At 49.6% G+C, this 27,063-nt stretch overlaps 1 protein-coding gene and 1 pseudogene across 1 annotated transcript in view; both read left to right on the top strand.

Moving 5' to 3' along the window:
* Nucleotides 1-5,047, top strand: part of HTR3B (5-hydroxytryptamine receptor 3B) — a 46,456-nt gene extending 41,409 nt beyond the window's left edge. Inside the window, exons 13-15 of the mRNA XM_045797606.2 lie at nt 3,253-3,463; nt 3,601-3,783; nt 4,743-5,047. Of these exons, the coding sequence (XP_045653562.2) occupies nt 3,253-3,463; nt 3,601-3,783; nt 4,743-4,978 (630 nt within the window). The 3' untranslated portion in view covers nt 4,979-5,047. The remainder of the gene's footprint in view (nt 1-3,252; nt 3,464-3,600; nt 3,784-4,742) is intronic.
* LOC123792741 (U6 spliceosomal RNA) lies at nt 4,156-4,255 on the top strand (annotated as a pseudogene).
* Nucleotides 5,048-27,063: the final 22,016 nt, after the last annotated feature.

Genomic DNA, 27,063 nt, shown 5'->3' with positions numbered 1-27,063 from the left:
CTTTAGGCTGCACTGGGCTTGTAGAGAAAATTAGTCTAGTCCATAAGTAATATTGCTCCTAAATCAACCTAAATAAAAAGGAAGGTCCTTTGTTCTTGAAGAAAACCAGAGAGGGCTTATCTACTTTATAATTGTATAAGCCAAACATAGGCAGGGAAGATTTCTGCTTTATGTTACAGCATAGCTAATCGTCTACCTTTTTAGCTACGTGTTCTGCTTCTACTTTCAGCTACTGTTGATTTCCGGGGACAGATATCCTCCTGACAGGACTGGCTACATGGTTGGTAGGGCCCGGTACAAAGTGAAAATGTGGAGCTTCCTGTTCAAAAATTACGAGTTTCAAAATGGCACAGACAGAGCACGAAACCAAGAGCCAGGCCCTTCTAAGTGCCAGGCCCTGCGTAACTTCCCAAGCTGTATGCCCACGAAGCCAGCCTGCCTCCCAGCCTCTGGGCTCTTGCCACACCTCCCCCGTCACCTTGGGGGGCACACGGTCTGATAAGACTGGGGAGCGGTCTTTGGTTCTGGCCCAGGTTTATGTTCACTCTCTACACCAGACTCCAGGTAGAAAGGACCCACCAAGCATGTGTAGGCACACAGGAGTGTTATTTAGAGCACCGTAGCCCATCCCAATCATTGCTAAGATGCTCAGCAACCAAAAGTCAGGTGCTTTTTAATTTTTAAAAAAAATTATAAAAAGGTTTATTTGTTTATTTTGGAGGGAGAGAGAGAGGAGGGGCCGAGGGAGAGGAAGAGAGAGAGAATCCCCAGCAGATCCCACGCCCAGAGCAGAGCCCGACGTGGGGCCTGATCCTGCGACACTGAGATCAAGACCTGAGCCAAAACCAAGAGTTAGACACTCAACCGACTACACCATCCAGGCTCCCCAGTAAAGTGCTTTTTTGAAAAAGGAAAATTAAGCCATGCAGCCGGGATCACTTAAACTAGCACACATGAGCACTTAGAATTGAGGGGCCCTGGAGCTCAAGTCCCTTGACTCTAAGTCTGGCCATTTCTGCTTAACAACCCTGCCTACTTGGACTTGCTTTAGGGTGGTGTTCTTACACTTCTCATCCTCTTCGTGTTGTATCTGCCGTAAAGTCTCTAGGGGAGTTTTCCCACTTCTAGACTCTAGAGACAGCAGGCTGGATCGCCCCCCACCACCCGACGTAGCCCGGGCCGGGTACACTGCACAAGACCCTGTGGACTCTGACCATTTGGCCGCCTTCTTCCCACCCCCAGCTAACCAACGCCATCTCTGTCATTGCATGACAAAGACAGCCTGAGAGGCACAGGTCGATGACAGTTCATTTGGTTGTTGTTTTCCTTGTTGACTGCGCTTTGGTAGAAATGTGTTTTAACCAAATTATTACAAAGCATGAGTGTTGCTCTCGTTTAGATATTTGCAGGCAATTATGCTTAATGTGAAAGACAATAGCCAGACTACAATCCTCTAGATGGCTCTGGCCTGCCAAGCTCCACTGAGTTGGGATATGCTCCCAGACCCAACGGCTGGGGGCCCCCGTTCTCTTCTGCAAGGTGGTAGATGTCTGGTCTTGCCCAGCCACGCTCTTCCCCACCACCTTCTCCTCCCTGCCTGGCCTCTGCCTGGGCTCCTTCTATGTGCATGCCTTGCAGAGCGGGAGACAGAGCCGAGGGAGAAGAACCTTGAACTCAGCTCAGCTGTCTGCTCAGACCAAGAGTTGTAGCTACGCTGTGGCAGAAGAGAACACTGGGCTTGGAATCAGATGTGGGGCACAGCCCAGCTCTGCCACTTACTCAACTTACTTGAGGAGCCGAGCTTTGTTTTTAAGAATCTAGAGTGGGGGTGTTCTATTACCTGCCAACAAACTCACAGTGACAATTAAATAAACCACGTCATATGTGCAAAAGCATCTCGCACATTATCTGACAAATAGAAAGCATTAAGTCATTTGGTAGATCAGAGAAATGGGACACTTCAGACATTCTTTTGTTTCCAGATCCAACAGCAAAGGGTTCAGAACATTCATTTTTTTTAGTAAACATTACTGAATACCCACTATAAGATAGGTATTTTTGGCCCCATGAGGAATTTTTTTAATCGTTGGTGCTCTTGCCCTCAAAGTGTCAGGGGAAAGCAGTCCTGTCATTCCCTGATGAAAATAGTTCGTGTTGATTAAAGACACTTCCTATCACCATCCCAGAGAAGAGAGGTGTACAAAAATGGCAATAACACAGCAACTTTTTGAGTCTCCTGTTCCCAGCTACAAAAGCCGCTCAGCAGCTCTGTTTGCCCAGCCATCCTTCAGGGCGTCTTCAGCTGTCCCCCCACTTAGATCCACTTCGCCCCTTCTCCTCCTGTTCTGTGCTCCTGGAGGTGAGCCATGGCCTCACCCATGGGAAGAGGGGATGGAATGGCAGCAGGTTGAAGAGAGGGAGAGTGAGTAGGGTGCGTATCTCTCCATTTTTCTCCGTGTGGAGTCACCACCAGGCTGGCTGTGCCCCGAAGAGGGAGGAGGAGCCACAGCTCTGTGAGGTGGCCTCCTCCACCCGGTTTCCTCTCCTCAGATTCTAGTCACATTCTCAGCCCTGGGCCCCTTCAGGACTCAAGCTAGGGACAGCTCACCCAGTCCTCCCAAATATCTAGGGCACTGCCCTCTGCCTGCCCATAGCTTGTCCGAGGTCTCTTTGCCAAGTGCTCCTCAGATTTCCCAGGGGTGCCATTTGTTCCTGCCCAGACTCTGACAGACACACAGGTGCTGAGACGCTCGCATTCCCCAGAGGAAGACAGGCTCAGCCAAACACAGTACAATATGTTGTATAAGTGGCATAAGAAGAAAGATTTTAGAGTAAGACCTGGATTCAAAACAGTTTCTCACTTGCCAGCTGTGTGAGTTTGAATAAGCAGTTTAATCTCTGTGAACCTCTGTTTCTTTGTCTGTAGAATGGAGATAATAATGACCAGCCCTTCGAATGGGTGTGAGGATTGAACAGGACAGGGCACAGAAGACACGTAGGCTATTGCCTGGCATACAGCAAGCGCCAAATAAATAGACACTTCTTACCATAATTAGTAATGTGAGTTCCACATAAAAGCCTAAAGGTGTGGGGTTTTTTTCTATTTTCTAAACCACAAAATAATCTTTTTCTAAACTGCGTAGTCTTTTCACATTATGCAAAAACGTTGGGACATCAGGAAGTGTTCTTGGCCATGGGTTCTAGTCCCTCAGCGCAGACCCTCCTTTCAGTGGATGCCTTGTCCCCGGCCAGGTGGTGATTCGCAGGCGCCCGCTGGTCTACGTCGTGAGCCTGCTGATTCCCAGCCTCTTCCTGATGCTTGTGGACCTGGGGAGCTTCTACCTACCACCCACCTGCCGTGCCAGGATTGTGTTCAAGACCAGCGTGCTGGTGGGCTACACCGTCTTCAGGGTCAACATGTCTGATGAGATGCCAAGGAGTGCACTAAGCACCCCTCTGATTGGTAAGTAGCCTTGGGGACAGCAGACATCCATCTTCAGTGGCTCCTGTCACAGAGCTGATGTTGCATTTCAGATCCTGGGGCGGGGGGAGGCCCCAGACACAGTCGCTGATTACACCTGCTCTGGTTCCTTCCCTCAGGAGTCTTCTTCACGGTGTGCATGGCCTTGCTGGTTATCAGCTTATTTACGTCCATCCTGTTGGTCAGACTCCTCCATGATGAGTGGAGCATCGGGCAGGAGCGACCCCTCTTGTGCCTTCAAGGGGACACTGATGCTGATGGGCCTAGAGTAGATCCCAGAGCCCAGCTTGCTGGGCTAGCAGGTTCGTGAGAAGCCTCGAGGTCCCTACCCTGTCTTGTTTGATCACTCACTCTCCACACTGATTCCTGTTGGTGGAGCACCAAGCCATGTGTCCCACTGTGTGAAAAATTTCCAGCACTTGCTTCTGAGCCTCTGTGCTGCATTTGACACTACCTCTCTGGAGACCTGCTGACTTTCCAGAAAGCCTCACTTTTGTTTAGAGCTCAGGCCCTCAGTTGACTTTGCTTGTTTTTGTTTGTGTTTTCCAGTTTTAGCCAGTTAGCTGAAGTGACTAAGGATTGGCTCTGGATAATAGAGTACCCATGTGTGTGCACATGCTTGTATATATTTGGGTTCCTGTTGCCTAATGTGAACAAGTGTATGAATCCTCCCAGCGCTCACTTTGGCAGCACCGACACTAAAACTGAACGCAGAAGTTAGCATGGCCCCTGCACAAGGATGGGAGGCAAACTTGTGAAGCATTCTGTATTTTTACTGTGTACATGAAAGTTGCCAAAGAGAGTGTATCCTAGAAGTTCTCATCACAAGAAAATGTGTGTTGGTGGAGGTTAACCAGACTTAACTCTGGTGATCATTTCTATATATGTGTGTGTGTGTGTGTGTGTGTGTGTATGATACATTATGCTGTATACCTGAAACATATACATAAATTATATCACAACTAAACAAAAATAATCATCCCAGTGCCTATAGCTCCAATGGAGTCAGTGGGGCTGGCCCCCAGCTCAGAGGATCTCCTGGGTGGATCGAGCCTAGACAGCCCTCCTGCACGACCCAGCTCTGCCACGCTCTGCACAGCATCCTTGAGTACAGCCCTGCCTCCTCCCAAGCCCAACCCAATCCACTGCCCCCTTTTGCCTACAAACCTTCCTTGTAGGCTGAGGCCATCGGCTCCAGTGGGAAGTCCAGGGGGCCTCAGGAACCCCCCACTCACCTAGGATGTTTTCCTCTCTGACGCAGAGCCCTCCATCTGTCAAGAGCACCAGGTCCAGCCAGGGACCCTGCAGGAAGTCTGGCTGGAGCTTAAGTCCATCGGCACCTACTTCCAGACTTGGGAGCAGGCAGACCAGCAGGAGGTTAAGTGGCTGGCCCTCCTGGAACGTTTTGACCGACTGCTCTTTCAAGCCTACACCATCGTGCTGGGACTCTATACCATCACCCTGAGCTCCCTCTGGGCACTGTGGGGCAGCTCGTGAACAGCGGTGGCTGCTGCTCTCCTACACTTGGGGCAGGCTGGCGGGTCTTGTTGGGGCTGGAGAGGGGGGCACGGTGGGTTAAAAAGCTCCTCACCTTTTATTGCTCTTGTCCTTCAGTGCAGGTGCTCACACTTGAGGAAGTACTGAGTGACCCAGGATTAGACATTCATAATGAAAATGTCCGGACATGTCAAGGTATACAGTGAAAAGGAAGCCTGCCTTCTTGTTCCAGCTCACTCCCCCAAAGTGACCGCCATTAGCAATCTCCTTCAGAACATTTCTAGGTACATCACATACCTGTATGTTGAGAGGTGGTGGTGTTTTTTTCTTCTTTTTAAGTGTGAGATCACTTCAACCCCCAGTTCGATCTTGGTCATTCAGTCAACCATTCACAATGTTTACTGAGTGTCAGTTAAGTCCTAGGTGTTATGTGAGGCATAGCAGAGAATACAAAATACGTCGGTCACAGACGATTCTTCCCTTGACTTGATTCGCAAGGTCAACCTTGCACAAAGCAGAATGCAAGATTTGCACCACATGTGTGTCCTGAAGCTCTTGTTCTCACTGTTGCCCATGAGCGCCTCTTCCCCTGCTCCGCATCACTGCTGGAGGGCAGCCGGGTACCGACCTCTCAGACCCAATCAACACAACATTTAGTCAGCACATACCATGTGTAGGGCACCGAGCTATGGGATAGGCTTCATGCATGGCCCTTGGGTTTAAGGAGATTATAATCCACTATCCTTGCTTTAGTCAACTATGGCTTCCATAACAAAACACTACAGACTCCAAGGCTTAAACAGAAATGTCTTTTCTCACTGCTCTGGAGGCTGGAAGTCTGAGATCAACGTGTCAGCAGCATTGGTTTCTTCTGAGGCCTCTGTCCTTGGCCCACAGATGGTTGCCTTGTCCCAGAGTCCTTTCATGGCCTTCCCTCTGCTCATGTTCATATCTCTGTCTGAATTCCTCTTCTCAGGACACCAACTCTATTGGATTAGGGCCCACATTAACAACCTTATTTAACCTGAATCTCCTCTTTAAAGGCCCTACTCCGGATATGCATTCTGAGACACTGGAGGTTAGGATTTCAACATGAATTTGGGGGCGGGTAACACGATTCAGCCCATACTACTCACTACTCACTACTCACATGACTGGACACTTGGCCAGTCCAAAATCTACAGGTAGGCTGGGACCCAGGGAATAGTTACAGTTTGAGTCGAAAGCAGAGGCGGAGGTGTCTGCGGGCAGAATTCCCGCTTATTCTAGGAAGCCATTGCTTTCCTATGGAGGCTTTCAACTGATTGGATGAGGCCCATCCACATTCTGGAGGGAAATCTGTTTTACTGAAGTCCACTGATTTAAATGCTAATCTCGTATAAAAAAATACCTTCACAGAAACATCTAGAATAATGTTTGACCAAATATCTGGGTCCTGTGGCCCAGCCAAGTTCACACACAGAACTAACCATCACAGTCCCAGTGGCCCTGTAGTTTCCTGTCTATGTCCACAGTTACTTGTTAAGACAGAAGAGCCCTGATCACTGGGCACTTGGGTAACTCATCAACTTCTGGCTCTTACTCTCCAGTAGCCAAATCTGTACTGACTGGCTTACCTTACCATAGTTCCCATGGCCCCATAACCTGAATTCTAAGGTTAGAGTTCAAGTCTTCCACAAATTTTCCTTCCTCTTATCTTGACTTTCTTCATTTCGTATTGCTGCTTTTCATGGAGGCTTCATCTAGCCAAGTTCACCTGCTTGCCATTCTGTCCAAGCCTCCCCAGCTAGCTGACATATTCTTTTGTTTCACCAAATCTGTGTGCCACTCCGTCTAAGAACCCTGCTCAAAACAGCCTTCCCCCACCTTCTTCACCCGATCATCGCGTGACTCTGTTCCCTTTTCTCTATCTTTAGTTTCACCTATTCTAGATCCTTCCTGCTTTGAACGTCTTATGGCTTCCTCTGTGTGTGTGGGGCAGGGGTATGTACATAGGGGTGTGTGTGATGTGAGGTGCGTGTGTACACGTGTGGTGTGTGTACACGTGTGTGTATGTAGGTGTGTGTTGTGGGGTGCGTACGTGTGTATGTACAACACTTGTCACACAGACCACATGCTCCTAGAGGAGCCACCCTGTTTTCTGCTTCCAGTTTCCCCGCCATCTCTGCCCCGCTCCACACAGTATTGCTCGCGGCCGCCCTGCTGTAGTTACTGCCGAGCAGCTCGTCCCAGCTCACTGCTGCTGTTGGACACATCTCTAGTGTGTCTTCCCGGGTCTGAGTGGAGAGTCTTCCCAAGTTCAGACTCCCGGTCTTTGGCATCGCTCTGCCCGCCGCCGGGGTAGCCCTCAGGAGCTTGCTGTGTAGACCACGGTAGGCTGAGCGCAAATCAGCACTCCTAATGCTACCGGCAGAGGACACAAAAGTCCAAAGCTGTTTGCTAGGAACTTTTTGCAGCACTAAAATTGCCTTTAAAAAACCCTGCCCCCCATCCCCCTAAAGAAAAAGAATTTAAATTCAAACAGCCTTTACCTGCATCCTCCCTCTCTCATTACCTCCCAGTTAGTGCTCAACGCCAATTGTCCATGAAATTCCACTGCTGCTGTTAATGAAATGAGGAACATAAGAAGTTTGTGAACAGGAAGTGTCCATGCAAACCTCCACCTGTTTCCCTCCTTACTGCCTCCATTCTACTCCTGGCCTCCTCTGTCTCTGTCCGCTCAGTTAGCCTCTAGATCTCTCTTCACTTCCTCGGTTATTAGAGGGGAAAAGGCCTGCCGTGAACTCCCCACTACAGAGTCTCCTTCCTTTCCAGCTGTCCTTGGAGAAAGCACCTGGTTTGGGTCCTGGCTCCATCACTAGCCAGGGACCCTGAGCTTAACTTCTCAGAGCTTCAGTTACTCTCTTTGGCATTGGGGTTGCTCATAATTTACCAAATCACAGAACTTTGAGGATCAGAATGAAGCAATGTATTTAACAGCACTTTGAAAAGTAGATAATACATCACAAAATAAAAATAAGACCTGCCTGCTGTCAACAGATGGATTCTAGTCTGAAGTCTTTGGTGTGAGGTCCTTCTTCCACTACCTCTATCAGTATCCACTTATGGGCTCTGGTTCTCCCCACAAGTGCCTTCATTCCAGAGTCCACAGGCCAAGGACTGAAGCTATCCTGTGCCTTCTTGTAGGGGACTTGGGTGGGGCCCAAGGGCCTTCCCGTTCCACTTTTCACGTAGCCCACTTTCACTTCCTCCCTAGAGATAATCTCTAAGGGGCAGCCCTTCAGGAGTGAAGCCTGGCTGATGGGCCCCAGTGTGGACCACCGAGTGCCCCTGATCAACGTGGCGGCCAGGGATTCATTCGAAGCCCCAGGGTCAGCTCTGCATCCTGCGGCAATGCCGTCATTAACCAACGGCACTGGAACAGGCCCCCCCACCACACTCTGGTGTCCCTGTGCAGTGGGAGGAAGAGAGGGTGCCAGCAGCCCTTATTTACAGAGCAGCTTTAGCTCAGCTCCTCCAAGTGTTTGTAACTTTCACGATTCCTGTTTCATAGAGGAAGGAAACTGAGGAACAGAGCAAAAATGGGATTCTCCCAGCTGTGAATGCTCCGACCATCTGCTGTTTCCCAGAATCTAAGGTAGTTTCAGAACTCACCAAGAAATCACAGCTCCAATTCTGGGGACTTCACTGACGTCTAAAATACAGACTTAGCAAAGCACAGCCCCGGGCTAGACAGGCAGCCCTCCATTTTATATGTCATTATATCTCAGAATAACTTGCAAGCACTGCTGTCGTGGTCCCCGTAGCCTGTGGGGCCCTGTGTGCGGCCTCATGTACGGCCCGTGACGAGGTGGTGGAGGGTCTCCCTCCCCTCTTGAGACCTCCCGTTCTCCCTCCCTGCCTGTCCTAGAGGGGAGGAGTTGTTGTGGTTAAGGAAGCTAAACCCCTCACCCTTACCTCTCAAGGACCCAGCCAGCTTCTGGGGTCCAGCTTTGAGCCTGGACAGGTCAGACTGGGAAGCAAACCAAAGTAATCACAGCTCCAACCCTGGGGACGGGCTCCAGGGTGGGGGGGAGGCACTCACTTGTCAAGTATCTAAGTACACATAGAAAGGCAAGGTGAGCAAAAAGAGATGGAACTGATACAGTGTGGCTCTGAGGCTTCTAGAAAACTTCAGATCTTGTGTTTAAGGTAGGGAATTCCTCCACCAAGTCCTGGATGTAGGATGACCATCCCCGGGCAGAGAGAGCCCAGTTCCCCTGTTCTCTCCGGGATGGCTGTGCGTCCCTCCCTGCAACCCCTTCTCTGCCCTGGGGCTCATCCCACACATCTCTCTGTCCTGCTCCCTGGCTCACACTCCATCTCAGCAGCCTGAACCTTTCAGTCCTGAGTTATTTACCTGCTGAGACAGTAAGAGCTTCATAATTAGCTGAGCAACAGCATGGAGGCTTTTATGAGCAGCCAGGCCCCCCGCCACACTCTGGTGTCCATAATTGAAATGACCCACACCAGTGATTAGATTAGGGGGCTGAAGCAGCCCAGTGTGCTACCCCCAACCCCCTCCCCTGTCCTGTCGGGGGGGTGATGTAGTTAAGTTTGTGCTTCATTTGGCAGAGGCCGTAAAACAGGCATTGCAGCAAGGCTTTCTGCAGGGGTGGGAAGGCACTGCTGGGCAGTGGGTGGGCTCCATGGCAGGCAACAGATTCCACATCCCTGGAGGTGGGGTGGCTTGCTTGCCCTTTGCCCTGCCCCCTCAACCTTTCCCCCAGCCTAGCGCCAGCCTCCGAAGACCTGGGCTTCGCAGGATTGTCAGCCATACTCAGTTGCCCCAGGGACCAGGGCCTCATGTGCACGGCCAGACCCTGATCAGACCCTGTTCCCAGTCGCCCCGCTCATCCTCTTTGGAGAGCTCCAGTGTAAGAGCAAGAGGGTGGAGGTGCTGTTGGCGTTTCTTTTTCTCCCCACCTCCCTGACTAATCTCAGCTCCTCAGCTCTTCCCATTACAAGCCTTCCCCACCCCTGTCCGCTAACCTTGCTGCCTCCTCCCAGGTGGAGGACTCCACGGGCTTTGGGGTCCGGAGCATCCATCTGTTCCCCTAGAGCAGGGCTGCTCAGGCTGACATGGATTTGCTGCCCATGCAAACGGGAGGGAGTGCTGTCTTGTGACTGCTTTAGGGCCCTCAGTGGGCTCCGTGGGAAAGAAGGCTGTGATCGATTGGTGATGTCTGTCCCGGGAGGGAGAGGGATAAGAGGACAAGCAGAGCTAATGTTTATTTTTTATTTTTTTTTAAAGATTTTATTTATTTATTTGACAGAGATAGAGACAGCCAGCGAGAGACAGAACACAAGCAGGGGGAGTGGGAGAGGAAGAAGCAGGCTTCCCAGCGGAGGAGCCCGATGTGGGGCTCGATCCTAGAACGCTGGGATCACGCCCTGAGCCGAAGGCAGGCGCTTAACGACCGAGCCACCCAGGCGCCCCAGAGCTAATGTTTATTGAGGCTTTTGTCATGTGCCGAGCTCTGTGCTGTGTGCTTAGGTGATGTAGTATTCCAGGACCCTAAGAACGTCAGCCCCGGGAGAGCAGGGAGTTTACCGTGTTCACTGTTATGCTTCTAGTCCCTATGACAGTGCCTGACACATAGTAAACAATCCATGTGGCAATGTGTGTTGAGTGAACCACACCAGGTTCAAATTCCCCTCCACCACTTATTAGCTATGTGATTTGGACAAGTCATTTGAATTCTGTGCCTCAGTTTCCTCATCTATAAGTATGATTAATATTAAACGTAGCTTATAGGGTTCTTAGAAGAATTGAATGAGTGACTATATGTAAAATGCTTAGAAAGGTGTCCAGCACATGCTAAGCACTTGGTTAAGTAACAGTTTTTATCGTGAGTATCAATATCCCCATTTCACAAGTGATCAACACCACATCTACTCCAGACACTTTCTAACTGATCTCTATAAGTAATCTCATTAGATAGATGATGATAGATAGATAGATAGATAGATAGATAGATAGATAGATAGATAGATAGGTAATATGAGGGTTATTATGAAGATCATAGATTTTATGAGATATGTATGTCTAATGAGACCTCCTGGTGTATATAATCCTCACAATAACCCTCGTATTATCATTGCTACTTCACAGTTGAAGAGACTAAAGCCCAGGGAGGTTCAGTATGTTGTCTAAGATCACTAAGCTAGCAAGTGACAAAGCTAGGGTTCAAATCTAAGCAGTCTGGCTCCAGACTCCGTGCTCTCGGGGAAGTCTGCCAGAGCCAGGCACACCCAGACTCCAGCGCTTTTACCCTTGACCGTGACTTCTTAAAAGACTCATCTTTGCTAACTTTATATTTGGCTAGAGGAGGGGACTGCCATAGAAGATAGGAGCTTGGATTCTAATTCTACCACTCATTAAGTTCGTGACCTCGGGCAAGTAACTGAGTCAGCTCAGAATGTCAGGTGTGATTCTGAAAAAGAGCTCTTTCACCGAGGTGTCGTGAGGATTGAACGAGGTAAGATTTATGAAGTGCTGATCACGCACCTCGCATTAGAGGCATTGAGAGTGATAGCAATTCTGAGTATTATTCCCCACCTTTCCACAGGGCTGTTACCGGAGCCCAGAAAGATTGAGATTTACATATATGTATATGGATATATATAAAAGAGCTATGTCAACTCTAAAGATTTCCTCCATGTAGAGTCTCTGGATCAGCATGGGAACTGTTAGAAATGCAGAATCTTGGGTCCTCTCAGACCTACTGAATCTGGATCTGAATTCTCACCTGACCCCAGAGGATTTGTCTGCACAGTGCAGTTACCAAAGCCTGGATCTAAAGAACGATGGTAAAGAGAGACAGTGGGAGTTCCTGGAGGGAGCCTCATGGCAGGTCCGGGAGCTGGGGTTCAGGGGCAGCACAGCATCATGTGGAACCCGACTCCGCTCCCCGGGCAGCTGGGCCCGCAGGGCACCCGCCAATCACCCCACTCACTCAGTAATCTGCCCTCCCCACAATCAGAGCAGTCAAGCACTCAGTGCAGCTGGGCAGCTGAATTATAGGCTGCGGGCAGATGGCGGAGATGGCTCTGTGTGTGCCATCCGAGGGGAGAAGGGAGTGAAGGGAAAGGAAGGCCCCTTCCATTGCCCTCCTTCCCCTGACAGCAGACACCCTCCTTTCTGGAGAGTCAGGCTGCTGGCACCAGCGATCAGGCGACCCCTTTCCCCCAGAACCCACTCGCTGTGCGGGGCAAACCGCTGAGCTCTCCTGCCTGCTGGGTCATAGCCACTGTATCTCAAGGGACCTCAGTTGTCGAATCCCTCTTCTCAGGGAGGAGCCCCCTCTAACAAACTAGCCTCTGACCCAAAGCCTTGCCTCTCCCCAGAGCTTGACATATCAGCAGAGGTGGACCTGAGACTGCAGGGACCACACCGCAGTCATCCTAACTGCATCCGGTCAAGCCTGGCACAGAGCGTGGGAATGCAGTGCCAGGCGAAGGGACATGCACACCAGCTTCCCGGAGAGCCAAGCTACAGTGGGTGAGGGCTTTGGTGCCTTCTCATATCAAAGCACTGGGTGTGGGGGTGGGGAGGGGAAGAACCCCAGGTCACAGGGTAAGCCATGCTGCTGTCCCTGCTCCTCCCCGCCTCCACTCAAGTGGAGCCTACGCTCTGTCTTCCCACCCAGGTCCCCGAGGCTCCCAGTGGCCTGCTCACTCAGCCACCATGTCTCAGCCCTGGTTCCTGGGAGGGAGGAGAGCTCTCTCTGTCTCCCAGACCTCCGCTTACTGGTGACACTTCAAACATCCATTATGTTTTATGGAGCACTTCTTCCAGGCCTACGGGAGACGGCTCTGGGGCTGCACTCAAAGCTTGAGGTCTCCCTACGGCCTGCAGTTCCTTCTGGCCACTTAGCCCATCCCCCCCCCCCGCCCTCTCGCCTTTCAGCCACCGTGGCACTCTCCCTGCCACCTGAACTTGACACTGAGGGTGCCCAGGCTTGTCATGTGGCTTTGTAGGCTTGGGGCCCCTTGCTCTGCCTCTTTGGGCAGACTGTGTGTATGTGTGTGTGTGTGTGTGTGTGTGTGTGTGTGTGTGTGCATGCATGTGCCTGTATGTACGTGCACGTGTGCATGTGTGTTTGTGGTGGTCACTCAAAGTTGGAGGGGAACTAGACCAGCTCGTTCAAAGCTCTCATTTTGCAGATGAGTCTGGGACAGGATAACACTGAAGCCTAGATAATGATAAGGATGATGGTAATGATGCTGATTACAGATAGCCACTAGCTATGGGACACTCACTGTGTGTCACACTACCAGTGAGGACTTCTCATACTGTATCTCCTTTTGTTCTTACGGTAGGATAAAGGAATAAATGCAGACTGAGGCCCAGAGAGCTTTGTGACTTGCCAATTATCACACAATGCGTAGGTGACAGAGTAGAATTTGAACTCAGGATTATCTCACGGAGTATCCAGAGGCTTTAGTATCGGGGTGCACTTAGTATCTCATGTCTGGAGAGACAGTGGCAGGAGCAGATGGCCTCCCTGTCACAGGAGCTGTGGCCCAGGAGTTAAGTGAGCTCCTGGGGCTGGAAGCTGCAAAGGTAAGGGACTATTATTCTCAGTGCAGAGCCCGGAGGAGAGCTCGGGTCTCCTGTTTCCCCATGCAGTGAGCTTCCCTTGAGGTCTTATCCTGCCGGGCAGGAAGCCCTTCCCCAGTGCCTTTGGGTTAGAACACACGCTGTTTTGGGCTAGAATCCTAAGAATCCCACGTGCTCCCTGCCCAGGCAAAGAGAAGCAGGTGAAGAGCAGGGGAGGGGTCCAAAATGAGGCTGAGCTGCTGCAGGTCAAGTCAAGATGGACAAGGTCCAGGTTTGAGGAGGAGGCTGGAGAAGGCTGGCATTTTGGAGCCCTTGACAAGCCGTGCTGACGTGGGAAAGTGATGGGGCTGGCTTCAGGGTGCAGTGGAGGAGGTGGGGCATAAGGGGGAATTGTGTGCCCAGCACTGGGGGAATTCTTTCTTTTTTAAGTTTGTATTTTAATTCCAGTTAGTTAACATAGTGTTATATTAGTTTCAGGTGTACAATATAGTGATTCCACACTTCCATATGTCACGCGGTGCTCGTCAGGACAAGTGCCCGCCTTCATCCCCGTCACTGTTTCACTCATGCCGCCCCCCCCCCCCCCCACCACACCTGCCCTCTGGTCACCATCAGTTTGCTCTCTATGTTAAAAGTCTGTTTCTTGGTTTGTCTCTCTCTCCCTCTTTTTTTCCCTTTACTTGTTTATTTTGTTTCTTAAATTCCGTATATGAATGAAATCATATTGTATTTGTCTTTCTCTGACTGACTTATTTCACTTAGCATAGCATTCTCTACCTCCATCCATGTTGTTGCAAACGGCAAGATTTCATTCTTTTTATGGCTGAGTAATATTATACCGTGTATATATATACACACACCACATCTTTATCCATTCATCAATCGATGGACACTTGGGCTGCTTCCATAACTGAGCTATTATAGATAATGCTCCTATAAACATCGGCGCACATGTATCACTTTGAATTATTATTTTTGAATTCTTTGGGGTAAATACCTAGTAGTGCAATTGCTGGATCATAGGGTAGCTCTATTTTTAACTTTTTGAGGTACCTCCACACTCGTTTCCAGAGTGGCTGCACCAGTTTGCATTCCCACCAACAGAGCAAGAGGGTGGGGGAATTCTCTTTCAAGGAAGATAAAGAAGATGATGGGGACAGAGTCACCCAAGCATAGATTCAAATCCGGGCTCCATCACTTAATGGCTTCATGATGCTGGACAACTTAAATAATTCTCAGAACCTCAGTTTACTCATCTGTAAAATAGGGATTATAATGTCCAACTTTTAGAATGAAGACTCTGCGAGTATATAAGACATATAATAGTTGCTCAAAAGTATGGTTCCTTCCCCTTCCCACACTCTACCAACAATTCCTAACTAGGGGACTCTGGTCAATTTACTTAATTTCCTTTATAATAGTAACAGTAGTAACAATAGTGACTACAACTTCCATTTACTGAGCACTTACTAACATGACAGACAGAATGCTAAGCATCTGACTCATATTATCTCATTAACTCCTCCCCAGAATTCTATGCTAGATTCCATCCATCCATGCAGCCAAGCCCTAGAGAAGCTGACGGTCTCATTCAAGGCCACGGAGCTAGAAAATAACAGAGCTGACATTTGAACTGGGTTGGTCAGGAGAGGCTAGGTTATGCTATGGTGACACATGACCCCCAAATCTCAGTGGCTTCCGGCACACTGTGTGCACACTGCAGGCCAGCGCCAGTTCTGGGCCGTGTCCTCCCTCTGAGATGAAGGCTGGTGGAGCAGCCTCTGTCTGAGACATTGTAGTCACCTTGGTGGAGGGAAAGAGACCTCACAAGAGTCTTGCCAGCCCTGGAAGACATACCTGTCTCTTCTGCTCACAACCTAACTCATTGCCCATTGTCTTCATCATGCAACCCATTCAAGTCCCATGTTGCCAGGAGGGGCAATCTTTCCAGGTACCCAGAAAAGGGGACAGCCAGAATATTTGGAGCATAACACTAATGACCACCATACCATTTCTAAATCCTGTGCTCGATGTGTTCCCACAGTAGAGTGGGAAGGAAGGAATAATAATTCTACCTTTCAGGATGGTCACACTGATGACAGGACATAGTACACAAGAAGCCCAAACCTGGAAACACTGAATCATGGTGATTGTGTGTGGGCTTCATGAATACTCTGGACTGGTCAGCTCAACCGTTACTCGGTGGAATGGCAAATCCCACGATAGAATTCAGAAGTTCTTGTGAGACAAGGGGACATGCTTTGAAAAGCGCTGTTGCTCTCAGTGATTGTGAAACCACCTTCAGGGGAGCCAGAAGGGAAGGAACATTTCCAGCATGACGATCAGAGGCAACAGCAAATGTGATTATGTCAGCAAATGTGCGAAAGTGCCGTATGCTTTTGGAGGACCCTTCATTTAGGACTAATTAAATACTTGGAAGGAGGAAGATTGAAAGTGTCCTCTCTGGGAAGCTACTCCAGGCCAGCAAGACACTTCAGGGTCTATTTCCAGCATTTGGAGAGCTCCAGAGGAGGAGGAGGTGGGTGGCTGTCCTCGGAACAACACTCTGGAGGTAGAACAGAAGCTATCAGGGCTGAAATCAATCAGGTCGTTGCGGCGTCCCCCCACCCCAGCCTTGGTCTCCCAGGGTCTGAGTTTTGGGTGATATGAAAAAACAGACCTAGGGTTTATGCTAGTGGTCATGAAGGGGGGAGTTGCCTGTAGAATGGTGTGTATTCGTTTCCTGGGGCTACCATAACTTATCACCACAAACTTAGGGCTTAAAACAACACAAATTTGTTTTCTTACAGTCCTGGAGTTCAGAAGTCCAAAATCAGTGTCACTGGGTAAAAGTCAAGGTTTTAGCAGGACTGATTCTTCCTGGAGGCTGTAAGGGGAGAATCCATTTCCTTGCCTCTTTCAGCTTCTAGGGGCCGCCTACACATGTTGGCTCATTCCTTCCTCCAACCTCCAAGCTCATCTCTGGTTTCTGCTTCTGCCTCCACATGGCTTTCTCCTCTTCTGTCATCAAACCCCCTCTGCCCTCCTCTTGGAAGGACACTCGTGATTCCATGTAGGGCCAACCAGGGTAATTCCAAATAATACCTCCATCTCAAGAGCCTTAACACAATCACATCGGCAAACGCCCCTTTGCCATATAAGGTAACATTCACAGGTTCCAGGGATTAGGACCTGAGTATCTTCAGGGCCATTACTCAGTGTACCACATGGGGCATCCAAGATGGGTTGGAAGGCAGAAAGGGCAACCGTGAGCCAGCTGCACTCCACAGATCTCCCACGGGGCCTGAGATAGGGGGCATCCTCTAGGCCACAGCCATGGTAGGACCTCTGTAGCAACCCCAGGAGAGCCTGTGACACCTCTCTCCCTTCGGCCATACAGGCAGCACTGGATACACAGTGCTACAGAGCAGCAAAGGCTCATCATATAATCAGTTAATCCATATATGTATTCAGCACCTACTGTGTCCCATGGGAGGTGATTCAGACCTGGGGCCCTGCCGGGTTCTCCAAGTAGGAGATTCATGAGCCCCTGCTAAGTGTCAGGCACTGTTCTGGGTACTTGGAATATATCAGAAGACAAAACCCCCAATGTTCCCTGCCCTCGCGACGCTGACATTTTTTCAGTGGAGACAGACAATAAGGAGTCATCATAAGTCAATCACATAGAATGTTAGGAGGTGATAGGGCTATGGAACAACAAAAACAACAAAATACGGCCGGGTAAGAGGGGTCAGGTGTGCCCAGGTGGGACCAGGCAGGTGAGGGTAGTAAGTGGATTAGTCAGCCTAGGCCTCATTGAACAGGTGAGGTTTAGGCAAAGAGCTGAAGTAGGTGAGGGGGAATTAGCCAAGTGGACATCTGGGAGGAAGGAGCTCTGGGGAGGGGAAAGAGCTAGAACAAAGGTTCTAGGTGGAGTGGACAGGATGATGGGAGGGTCACAGCAGGGGAGCACAGAGAGGGAACAGGAGCCAGGTGGGCTACTTCTGTAGAGCTAACTCAGGCCAGACCTGAAAGAGAAAAGACACGGTAAAACACAGTCTCCAAACACTCCGGTATGGAACTCTGGAAAGTCCTCCGAACTGGGAGCTTGTCTTGGGGTTGGGAATTGCCTGGCCTTGCTGAGGTCACTCAGCCTCCCTGAGATTCACTTTCCTCACTTACAGATTGAGAAGCTTGCACTGACTCGCTCACTCCAACAAGCTCGACCGAGGCCCCCGGCAGATGGTACGTACTGCAGACCCCAAGGTGAGTCATGCATGGCCTCTGTTCTCCCTGTCCAGGTCCTTCCTGCTCTCCTCTCTGCTGACACAAGTGAGGGGCTGGGCCTGTACACAAAGAAGGCATGATGGTGGAAGGACTTGGTATCGTATTGATGAAGAATTAGACTTCTGAATATCCCAAAGGAGAGCACTGGGTGGGTGGAAGCTTTAGAGAAACACATTGGGGAACAATATAAGAAAAGTTCTCTGCAAAAATGTAAAGGATGTTCATGAAAGATTTCCTCATCACTGGAGGTCTGCTAGCAAAAGCTGAGAGATTGTTGGCTGGGGATGTCCTAGAGATTTGGGTGTCAGAGGGAGGCTGGACTAGATGGTTTTTAAGGCCAAAGGGTGCCCTCTCCGATGTCTCCAACTCTGGAGGACATTGATGTAAAAGCAGGTTGTGTCTGCTGGGATGTGTTGAAGACCTTGCTTTAGGCTGATTCCTCTCCCATAAATGTCAAGGGGCATGAGACTGTGGCCCCTGAAGCAGGAGGGCCATGTGATTTCTTTACTGGATCCTGCCTCTCTACTGGGCGGTGTGGGACACTCCATACCCTAGTCCTCCTGTCAGGTCTCATGCCTCTCTCTTGTTAGGAGTGAGGCTGGAATCTCTCCCATGCCTGCCCTCTCCCCCTTGTCCCATCTCTCTGTCTAGCCACACAGTACTACAGGCTCTGTTTCACAGAGTATTTCCTCTCTCTAGTTAGTGGCAGCTCAGGGAGCCCAAGCATTCCCCATTCCAAGAATGCATTCCTTTACAAGCCACCCAGTGGCCAGCGGAGCCGCCCTGTGTCACTGCTCAAGAGGGCAACAGACCAGAGCTATGACGGCAGTGGGACCATGACCATCTGCTCAATTTATCCCCAGACTCAGAGGAGGCAGCCAAGGATCCCAGCACCAGGGTTGGCAGCATCCTTACTACCTCAGTTGACAGCAACCCGTACCTTCCCCCAACCAACACCGCCCAAGGAGGTCAGGTGTATTTTGCTAAATAGCCCCATTTTTCTTCCCTTCTGCTAATGCCACTCATTTGTTTACATGACAAATATTTATTGAGCATCTACTCTGTGACAGGCACTCTTCTAGGTTCTGGGAATTCAACAACCAACAAAACAAATAAATATCTCTACTCCTAAAGGACAGTCTCTTCAGTAAATGGTATTAGGAAAACTAGATATCCATATGCAAAACTGGACCCCCATCCTACATCACTCTCAAGAGTTAACTTGAGATGGATTAAGGACTTAAATGTAAGACCTGAAGCCATAAAACTCCTTGAAGAAAACAGGGTAAAAGCTCCTTGACATTGGTTTTGGCAATGATTTTCTGGATATAACACCAAAAGCACAATCAACAAAAGCAACACTAAACAAGTAGGGGTACATCAAACCAAAAATCTTCTGCACAGAAAAGGAAATCATCAACAAAATGGATGGCAATCAACGAAATGGAAGAAAATACCTGCAAACCATCTCTCTAATAAGGTTTTCATGTACAAAATATATAATGAACTCATACAACTCAATAGCAAAAAATAATAATCCAATTTAAAAATGGGCAAAGGACCTGAATAGACATTTTCCCAAAAAAGATATTCAAATGGCCAAGAGGTACATGAAAATGTTTTCCACATCACTCATCATCAGAGCAATGCAAGTCTAAACCACGATGAGGTATCACTCCACGCCTGTTAGAATGGCTGTTGTCAAAAAGAAAAAAGTAAATATTTGTGAGAATGTGAACGAGCCCTCGTGCACTGTGGATGGGAATGTGAATCGGTGCAGCCATTGTGGAGAACAGTATGGAGGTTTCTCAAAAATTAAAAATAGGGCTGCCTGATGATCCAGCAATCCCACTTCTGGGTAGAATATCTGAAGGAAGTGAAATCACTCCTTGAAGAGATACCAGCAGCCCCACGTTCTTTGCAGCATTATTCACAGTAACCAAGATTGGAAACAACCTAGGTGTCCACCAGTGGATGAATGGGTAAAGAAAATATGGTCTACGTATAGAACGAAGTATTTATTATTCAGTCACTAAAAGAGGAAATCCTGCCATTTACAATGTGATGCACCTGGCGGGGGTTATGTTAAGTGAAATAAGCCAGGCAGGACAGACAGATACTGTATCCTACACTATTTGAGGGATCAAAAAAAAAAAAAAACAAGAAGTTGAACTCATGAAGCAGAGAGTAGCTGGATGGCAACTGCTAAGGGCTGGGGGTTTGGGGGGAAGGGGGAAGGTCGGTCAGGGGTCCAAACTTGCAGTTATCAGATGAGTAAGTTCTGATTATCTAATGTAGAGCGTGGTGGTTACGGGTGACAATACCGTATTGTCTACCTGACATTGGCTAAGAGAGTAGAGCTTAAGCATTCTCACACGCACAAAAAGATAACGGCGTGAGGAGGTGAATACGCTCATCAGCTTGATTGCGGCAATCACTTCACAACGCATACGTATATGCAGTCACCACTTTGCACGTGTATACAATTCTAATTCTCAGCTACTCCTCAGTAAAGCGAAGAGGGGAAATTCCCTGCCTCTGTGGAGCTCACATTTCAGTAGAGCAAACAGATAAAAAAACAAAATAGGCAAACCGGGCATGTAGAGTGTGAGATGATGACGGACACTGTGCAGAGGAACCTAGGGCGTGTGTGAGGGGGTCACGTTGGATAGGGTGGTCAGAGAAGGTCTCGCCGAGCAGGTGACATTGCAGGCAGGTGATGGCAGCTGGCCTCGCAGACACGCTACTGCTTTCCAATCCCCTCCCCTCTTCCCAGCCTGCACCCTGAGGCCATGGGGCAAACTGCTCCCAACCCCCCCCTTTCAGGCTCTGTGGCTGTGCTTAACTCTTTTAGAGTGTTCCCAAGCCATTGCTTCATTCAGTTATTCATTCTATCAATCCCTTTTGTTTGCAACGGGAAGGAAACTAATAGCTCCTAAGTCTATGTTCTCATAGACTCAGCTCACCTCCCTCAGCCCATCAAAGCCTCACACCCCCTGGGGGGACATGTGTCCTTATGCCCATTTTAGATTTGGGGAAATTGAGGTTAGCTGCTTTAAGTGTCTTGACCAGGGTCGTATAACTGGGAAGCTGAGCAACAGAGATTTGAGGTCAAGTCTGACTCCAGAGTCTGTGCATTTTTCATGACCCATGAATTACGAATTTTGTAATTGTGTGGTGGGGAAAAGGGAGCGGGTCTCAGAATATCTGGGGGGGGGGGCGTGCATTAATTTGAACCAGGGGAAGCTGACATTGCCTTCCCTATTCCAGATTCGTGATTACTGAACTGTATGGTTCTCAGAAAGAGTCCGTGACCTTGGTAGCCAGGTGACTTTGGTAGGCAGAGCGGTTATTCCTTTATTCCCACCTGGGAGGTGATAGAGCTGAGGCACGCAGCTGGGCTGGTTCAGCCGCGGCCGCACGGGGAGTTTACAACGGAAGCAGGACTGGAGCCGGCTGTATTCCCTTCTTCCCCTTGCTTTCTTTTAAAAACCCAACTCGTGTTTTTTTTAAGAGATGATATATTTCCATGGTACAGAATGTAAAGGCATAACAGGGTAGACAGAGAAAATATCTCCCTCCCCACCCTGTCCCCAGTTCCACATCTCACAGCCACTGAGGCAAAAACCACTACAGTCTCTTGGCTCCTTCCCCCAGTGGAAAATCTAGAAGAGAGAATCACATCTTCATGTGTGCTGCCCTCGCTTGGCTTAGGGTTTGAAACCAGGCTCGGCCACCTGTTAGCTGAGTCACCTTGGGCAGGTTGCTACATGTCTCAGAGTGGGGGTTCTTCGGCTACAAAACGGGGACAACATCACCTACCTCAGGGTGCTCTCGTGAGCATCAAAGTGAAAGAGAGAACGTGCAGGAAAATGCATGGCAAAGCACGCAGAGCCATACGAAGGTTGCTAAGTGTTTTATTCTCTGCGGCTGGAAGAGCCCAGAAATGATCACGATGTTCTCACCACCTCTCAGAGACAATGGAGAGAATGGGTAGGAGATGGAACTCATTTCTACAGGATGAAAGGAAATGATTTAAATTGTACCAAGTGCAATTAAAGTTTAATATTAGAGGAGACTTTGCTTTGGAATCCCAAAGGGGCTTGTGAGTTTCTTTCTTTGAAAAATTTTTGGAAAATACTAATAACAATATATTAAGACACTAAACTTCCCAGAAGCAAGGGAATGGATAAAAAGGCCTCTCCAATCCCTTCCTCTCTAGAAATTAGAAGTCAAATAAAGGAGAAATTTAAGCCAAACAACCCTCTGTCCCCAGGTCCAGCTGTCGCGTGACCATTGGGCTAATGACTCATCATCACCAGCCACTCTAAGGCCTCGCTTCTGCTACCAGCTTGCTAATTCTAGATGCACCTTCCAGAGTGACTTTCTACCCCAGAGACCACCCTGGAGTTGGCTCTGTTGTCTGTGGCCAACAAACAAAATTTGATGTAGATTTGGGGAATGAAGTAGGGGGGAAGCTTCATCATGTAGGAAGGAGACGTTCTCCAGAAGCTGGAGCATCTGGGTCTTGGATACTTGTAAGGACCTGGAGCGAGACTGCCACCCTCCTGTGCCAGGAAGGAGGGGAGGGGAAGGAGAGACAGGCTTGCCTCTCTGCTATTTCTCACACCCACGATTCCCTCACAGCCTGTGTGAAGGATTGTCACCTCCCCTGTGAAAACAAGTCCCCGAATCTCTAGAGTTTCGCAGCAGGAATGTCTCTAGTCAGGTGGGGCAGTGGGGCCAAGCAGCCCATCACGGTGCCCTTGGGTTTCACTTTGCTGCGGTGCTTTTCTCTCCCACACCACTGCTGTTGTGGCCACACTGGCCTAATCAGGAACAAAGTCCCCTTCCTTCTCCCCCCTTAGTGTGGTGGATCAAGGCTGGGAATTCCCACATGAACACATATTAAGGGAAGAGACAAGGGAAGGAAGCAAAGGAGTCTTTACAGACTGAAACACTTGGTCTTGTATGGCTCAGGGTGCTCTGTTATCCCAGACCTGTCAAATCCCTTCTCATGTCCCCACCATGCTTTAGAGGGTCCCAAAGGAGCAGCACAACTTCACAGGCTCCTTGCTTGGGTTTCTTCATTTCTACTCCTTGTCAGTCTGCATGTGGAAGGTAGTAATATAAGCACCTTAGAACAAACTCGGCCATCTTGACCTTTGGGGTCAATTTTGAGGGAAAAAAGTCCCACTGTGCCACTTCCTTCAGGAATCCCATCCTGTCTGCTTGGAGGACTAGAAAAGGCCTCTTCTCCAAGTGACAGGTGACAAGAAAACCCCATTCCTTCTAAGGAAGGCCCACCCCATGCACTCAGACTCAACAGAATACTATTTTCTCCCAAAATTCTAGCATTACTCCCATACCATGAGGAGGGGCTGTGGGGGTTCCTAGTCCCAAATTTACTGTGAAGCCCCATAACCTAGCATTGCAGAAACTGGCTATACTAAATTGGGACCAGGATGGTCAAGGGCAGTACTGCTGAATCCACTCAGTCTTGGGGGAAACAATAAACAGAATGGTCCATAAAGTTATCATGTATTCTTACTTAAGACTACTCTCTAATAAAAATATCTTTAATTCGCAGGCTTAGGTAGAGCCAGCCCAATGAGCCTGCCCTTTCAATCAGAGCAATCCAGGCAGGCGTGGGGACCCCCATCCATACTCGGGATTGGATCCAGAGTCCAGTCAGCCTGGGTCTCAAGCCTACAGAATGTTCTGGGGCTCAGTGTTATCAGATGGTTATGGGCCCAAGCTTTGGAGTCTGTAGGACGTAACACCACACCCTCCACTTATCTGCCGTGTAGTTCCACACAGGTTGCTTAACTTCCCTATTCTTAATTTTCATCTGCAATATAGGAGTCATAAGATCTTCTTCATAGGAAATAGGCATGAACTACGATAAAGTGTTTAGCTCCGTGCCTGGCACAAAGCGAGCTTGAGAAAGGGCACGGACATTTGGTGGAGTGGTGCAGAACCAGGCCATTCTTGGGCCAGGGCCTAGATAGAGAAAAAGTCATGATGGGACGTTATGGGACACCACGGAAAGCAAGGCCAGGAGGGAAGCGACTGCTCCTCCTCTCTCCTCTGTATAAAGGCGACTGCTGCCTCTTTAGGCAGGGAAACTGGGATATCTGAGCGGGGCGTCTTCCCAGTGTGCTGGCTTCCACCATCCCCATGGGGAGACAGCCCCTAAACCTTTCAGCCTCCATGCCAGGATGTGTCAGGTCCCTGGAACTGGCTGGAGGAAAGGCTCACCTGCCTGCTCCCTATGCCATCCCCAGAACAGAGAGGCAGAGCCCGTGGGGTCCCCCTGAACAAGAGCCAGGTGTGGGGGTGCAGCCGGTAGGGCTCTGTGGACCCCTTTCCTCAAGCGGACAGGGAGGGTGAAGATGCCTCTCCCATTCGCGACCGTGATGACAAACCACAAGCCTTCTCAGCCTTTCCCTAGCAGGCGGGCGTCTAGTGGAGCCAGATGTGGCTCCAGGTTGCAGAAGTTTTCTAAGTTTATAGGTTTTAAAAGGTCAGGCTCTTTGGTGTTAACGTTTTAGAGACCAGTAAAATTTATAGGAGAAGATGCAAGACACGGCTATCACCAAAAGGCTGGAGCCAGGAGTCTAAATAAAGGATCTGCACTCCATCCATAACTGGCTGTGGGAACCGAGGCAGGTCGTGGAGAATGGGAGCAAGCCACGTGGTAAGGGGCAGGGCAGGTGCGCCAGCCTGAGCCTGGGCTTGTAACCACCTGATGGCTCTGAATTCCAGAGCTCTTTCTAGGATTTAGACCCAGGCTGATTGAATTCTGGAAAGCCCCAAGCACATCTGCGAGCCCAGTCCTCCTCACCATGGTGTTGGGAGCAGCTGGACACAACGGGAAGGCCCCGGACTACAGGTCCTGCATTCTCGGGGCTTTTCATTACCCCGCTGGATCGCTGCCATCTGCGTGTCTGCCTCCACTCCCTGGGAGGAGCCTGGCGGTCTGCAGGCAGAGCTTGGTAATCAAATTAGCCAGGCCTCTGCTTTTCCCTCGTCCCCACCGGCCAAGGAGAGTTCATCAAGGCCTCACACTAATTTTTATCTTGTTTAAAAGGGACAAAAGTGACTCCACAGTTTCATTGGAGACAATTTACACCCCGCCACTGGCCACAGCTCCAGCTACCCCCTGTCTGTTGTGCCATCAAATCCATTAATAGGAAATTTCTTCAGGGGAAACTTGATTGCTGCTCCATCAGAGACGCGCACAGGCAATACATCTCCATTCGAGGCCGCGGCCTGTCCGGCTCGCTATAATCCTATTATCTAAGAAGCTAATTCTCTAATGCACACACTGTACCGAGACATCCTCTCCCTCCCCGCCCCCCCCCCCCCCCAGCACAGTTGGGCAGTCCCAGAGGATTCCAGGAGCTCAGGGCAGAAACGAAGGCTCGGGGCTCAGAGGACAGGCACTCCAAGCTTTCTAGCTGCCCCTGCCGGGGTCTTGGCACAGGCCACCCCACAGGTTGGAGGGTCAGCAACATTCAGGCCACACACACACACACACACACACACACAGACACCCTGGCGGCTTCCCAGCTCAGCCTCTCCTGCAGCCCTCTCTTCTCTTCCTCCCTGTGTGTCCCTCTTTGTGTCTCCTTTTCTCCTTGTCTTCTACTCCTAGCTTCCTTTTCTTTCTCAGTTTCCTGCAAATTTTCTCTTTTCTCGTCTTCCTTTTATTTTTTCACTTCTCTCCCTTCTCTGTCTGCAGATCCCTCTTTTCCTGTAGTCTTACCTTCTGTTTCTTCACACCCTGCCTGGACTCTGCGCCTCACTCAACAGGTTCAGTGTCGATGCTCTTTCCTGCTGTCTGCCTCCAGGTGGCTTGGCTCTGCGGCAGGAGTGGGCTCCAGGCTACACTGGCCTCAGCTTGGAGCTAGAGAGGAGGGAGGGCCTCGTGGGTGCATGCAGGGAGCCCAGGGAGGACAAAATGGGGCATTTAGGGGCAGTGGGTAGGGCGTGTGGAGGGGGGCAGCTAAGTGTTGTTTGTTCTCGAATGACGAAGTAACTGTAATAGAAACCCCAAGTGGGTTACAGCTAAGCACCAAACCTGGTAATGCCCACATGAAGGGACCCCATCAGTGAATGGTATAATGCTATATGCAGATTTTATAATGCACATCAACAAGAGGAAAAGCCCTTCTAGAAATCTGCAGATTTCTAAGTGACAGTGGCCAAAAATGGAGGTGAGCATGAGCCTAAGAATCTTTTTTTTTTTTTTTTGGATTTTATTTATTTGAGAGAGAGAGTAAGAGAGAGAGATCATGAGCAGGGGACAAGGGTAGAAGGAGAAGCAGACTCCCCACTGAGCAGGGAGCCCAATGCAGGACTCGATCCCAGGACCCTGGGATCATGACCCAAGCCGAAGGCAGACACTTAACCTACTGAGCCACCCAGGTGCCCGAGCCTAAGAATCTTTGCACATCACTGCAGATGCTGGGCTCGAGGATGCATTTAGGGATCCACAAGCGCCCCCCTAAGTTTGAGCCCCTTCAAGACCTCAGCCTGGAGACTGGGGGCAGCCTGGTTCTCCTTGCCTTGCCTTGTCCTGTTGTCCAGCTTGGAGTCTGTATGCATTCATTCTGGGATGGGGGTGTCTAGCTCTCCAAATTCCCTAGAAGCTGGGGGGTGCCTATTTTCCCCTACTCTACCACTTGTCCCCATCTCCACTCCTCCAAAAGGAAATCGTGAAAATGATTTTCCTTGTTTTTCTGGATTGTGCAGTGTGGAAGCACATGACTTAAGAGAAGCGTAGCCCAACCTCCTTGAGCTTGACTGAACATTCCAGGACCAGACTCTGGCTCATAGCCATATGGAGGGACTCCATCAGTGAAAGGTATAATGCTAAATGCAGATTTCATCATGCGCATGAACAAGGGGAAAAATCCAGACAAAACCAAAAAGGACTGATCCCTGCCCAGGGTGATTTTTTTTAAACTTAATTACAATTCAGAAAATTCTTCCTTCCTACAGTGTTCCCAGCCTATACCACACCGAAATTCAACTGGAAAAGGAACTGAAAGGAATAAAAATGTTTTGTGACTGAGGCTTGCCATGGTTTGATACAGGGGCATCTTGCTTTGAGCACACTGGAGGTGGAAAAGTCTACTTCTACTCCAAATGGTGAAGTGGGAGTGGGATTCACTCCAACAAATTC

The sequence above is a fragment of the Ursus americanus genome, chromosome 16, assembly GCF_024610735.1.
Source record: "Ursus americanus isolate L20-20 chromosome 16, mUrsAme1.1.p, whole genome shotgun sequence".
Taxonomy (NCBI): domain Eukaryota; kingdom Metazoa; phylum Chordata; class Mammalia; order Carnivora; family Ursidae; genus Ursus; species Ursus americanus.
Note: the sequence above shows the minus strand (reverse complement) of the source record. Positions and strands in the feature narration are given on the sequence as shown.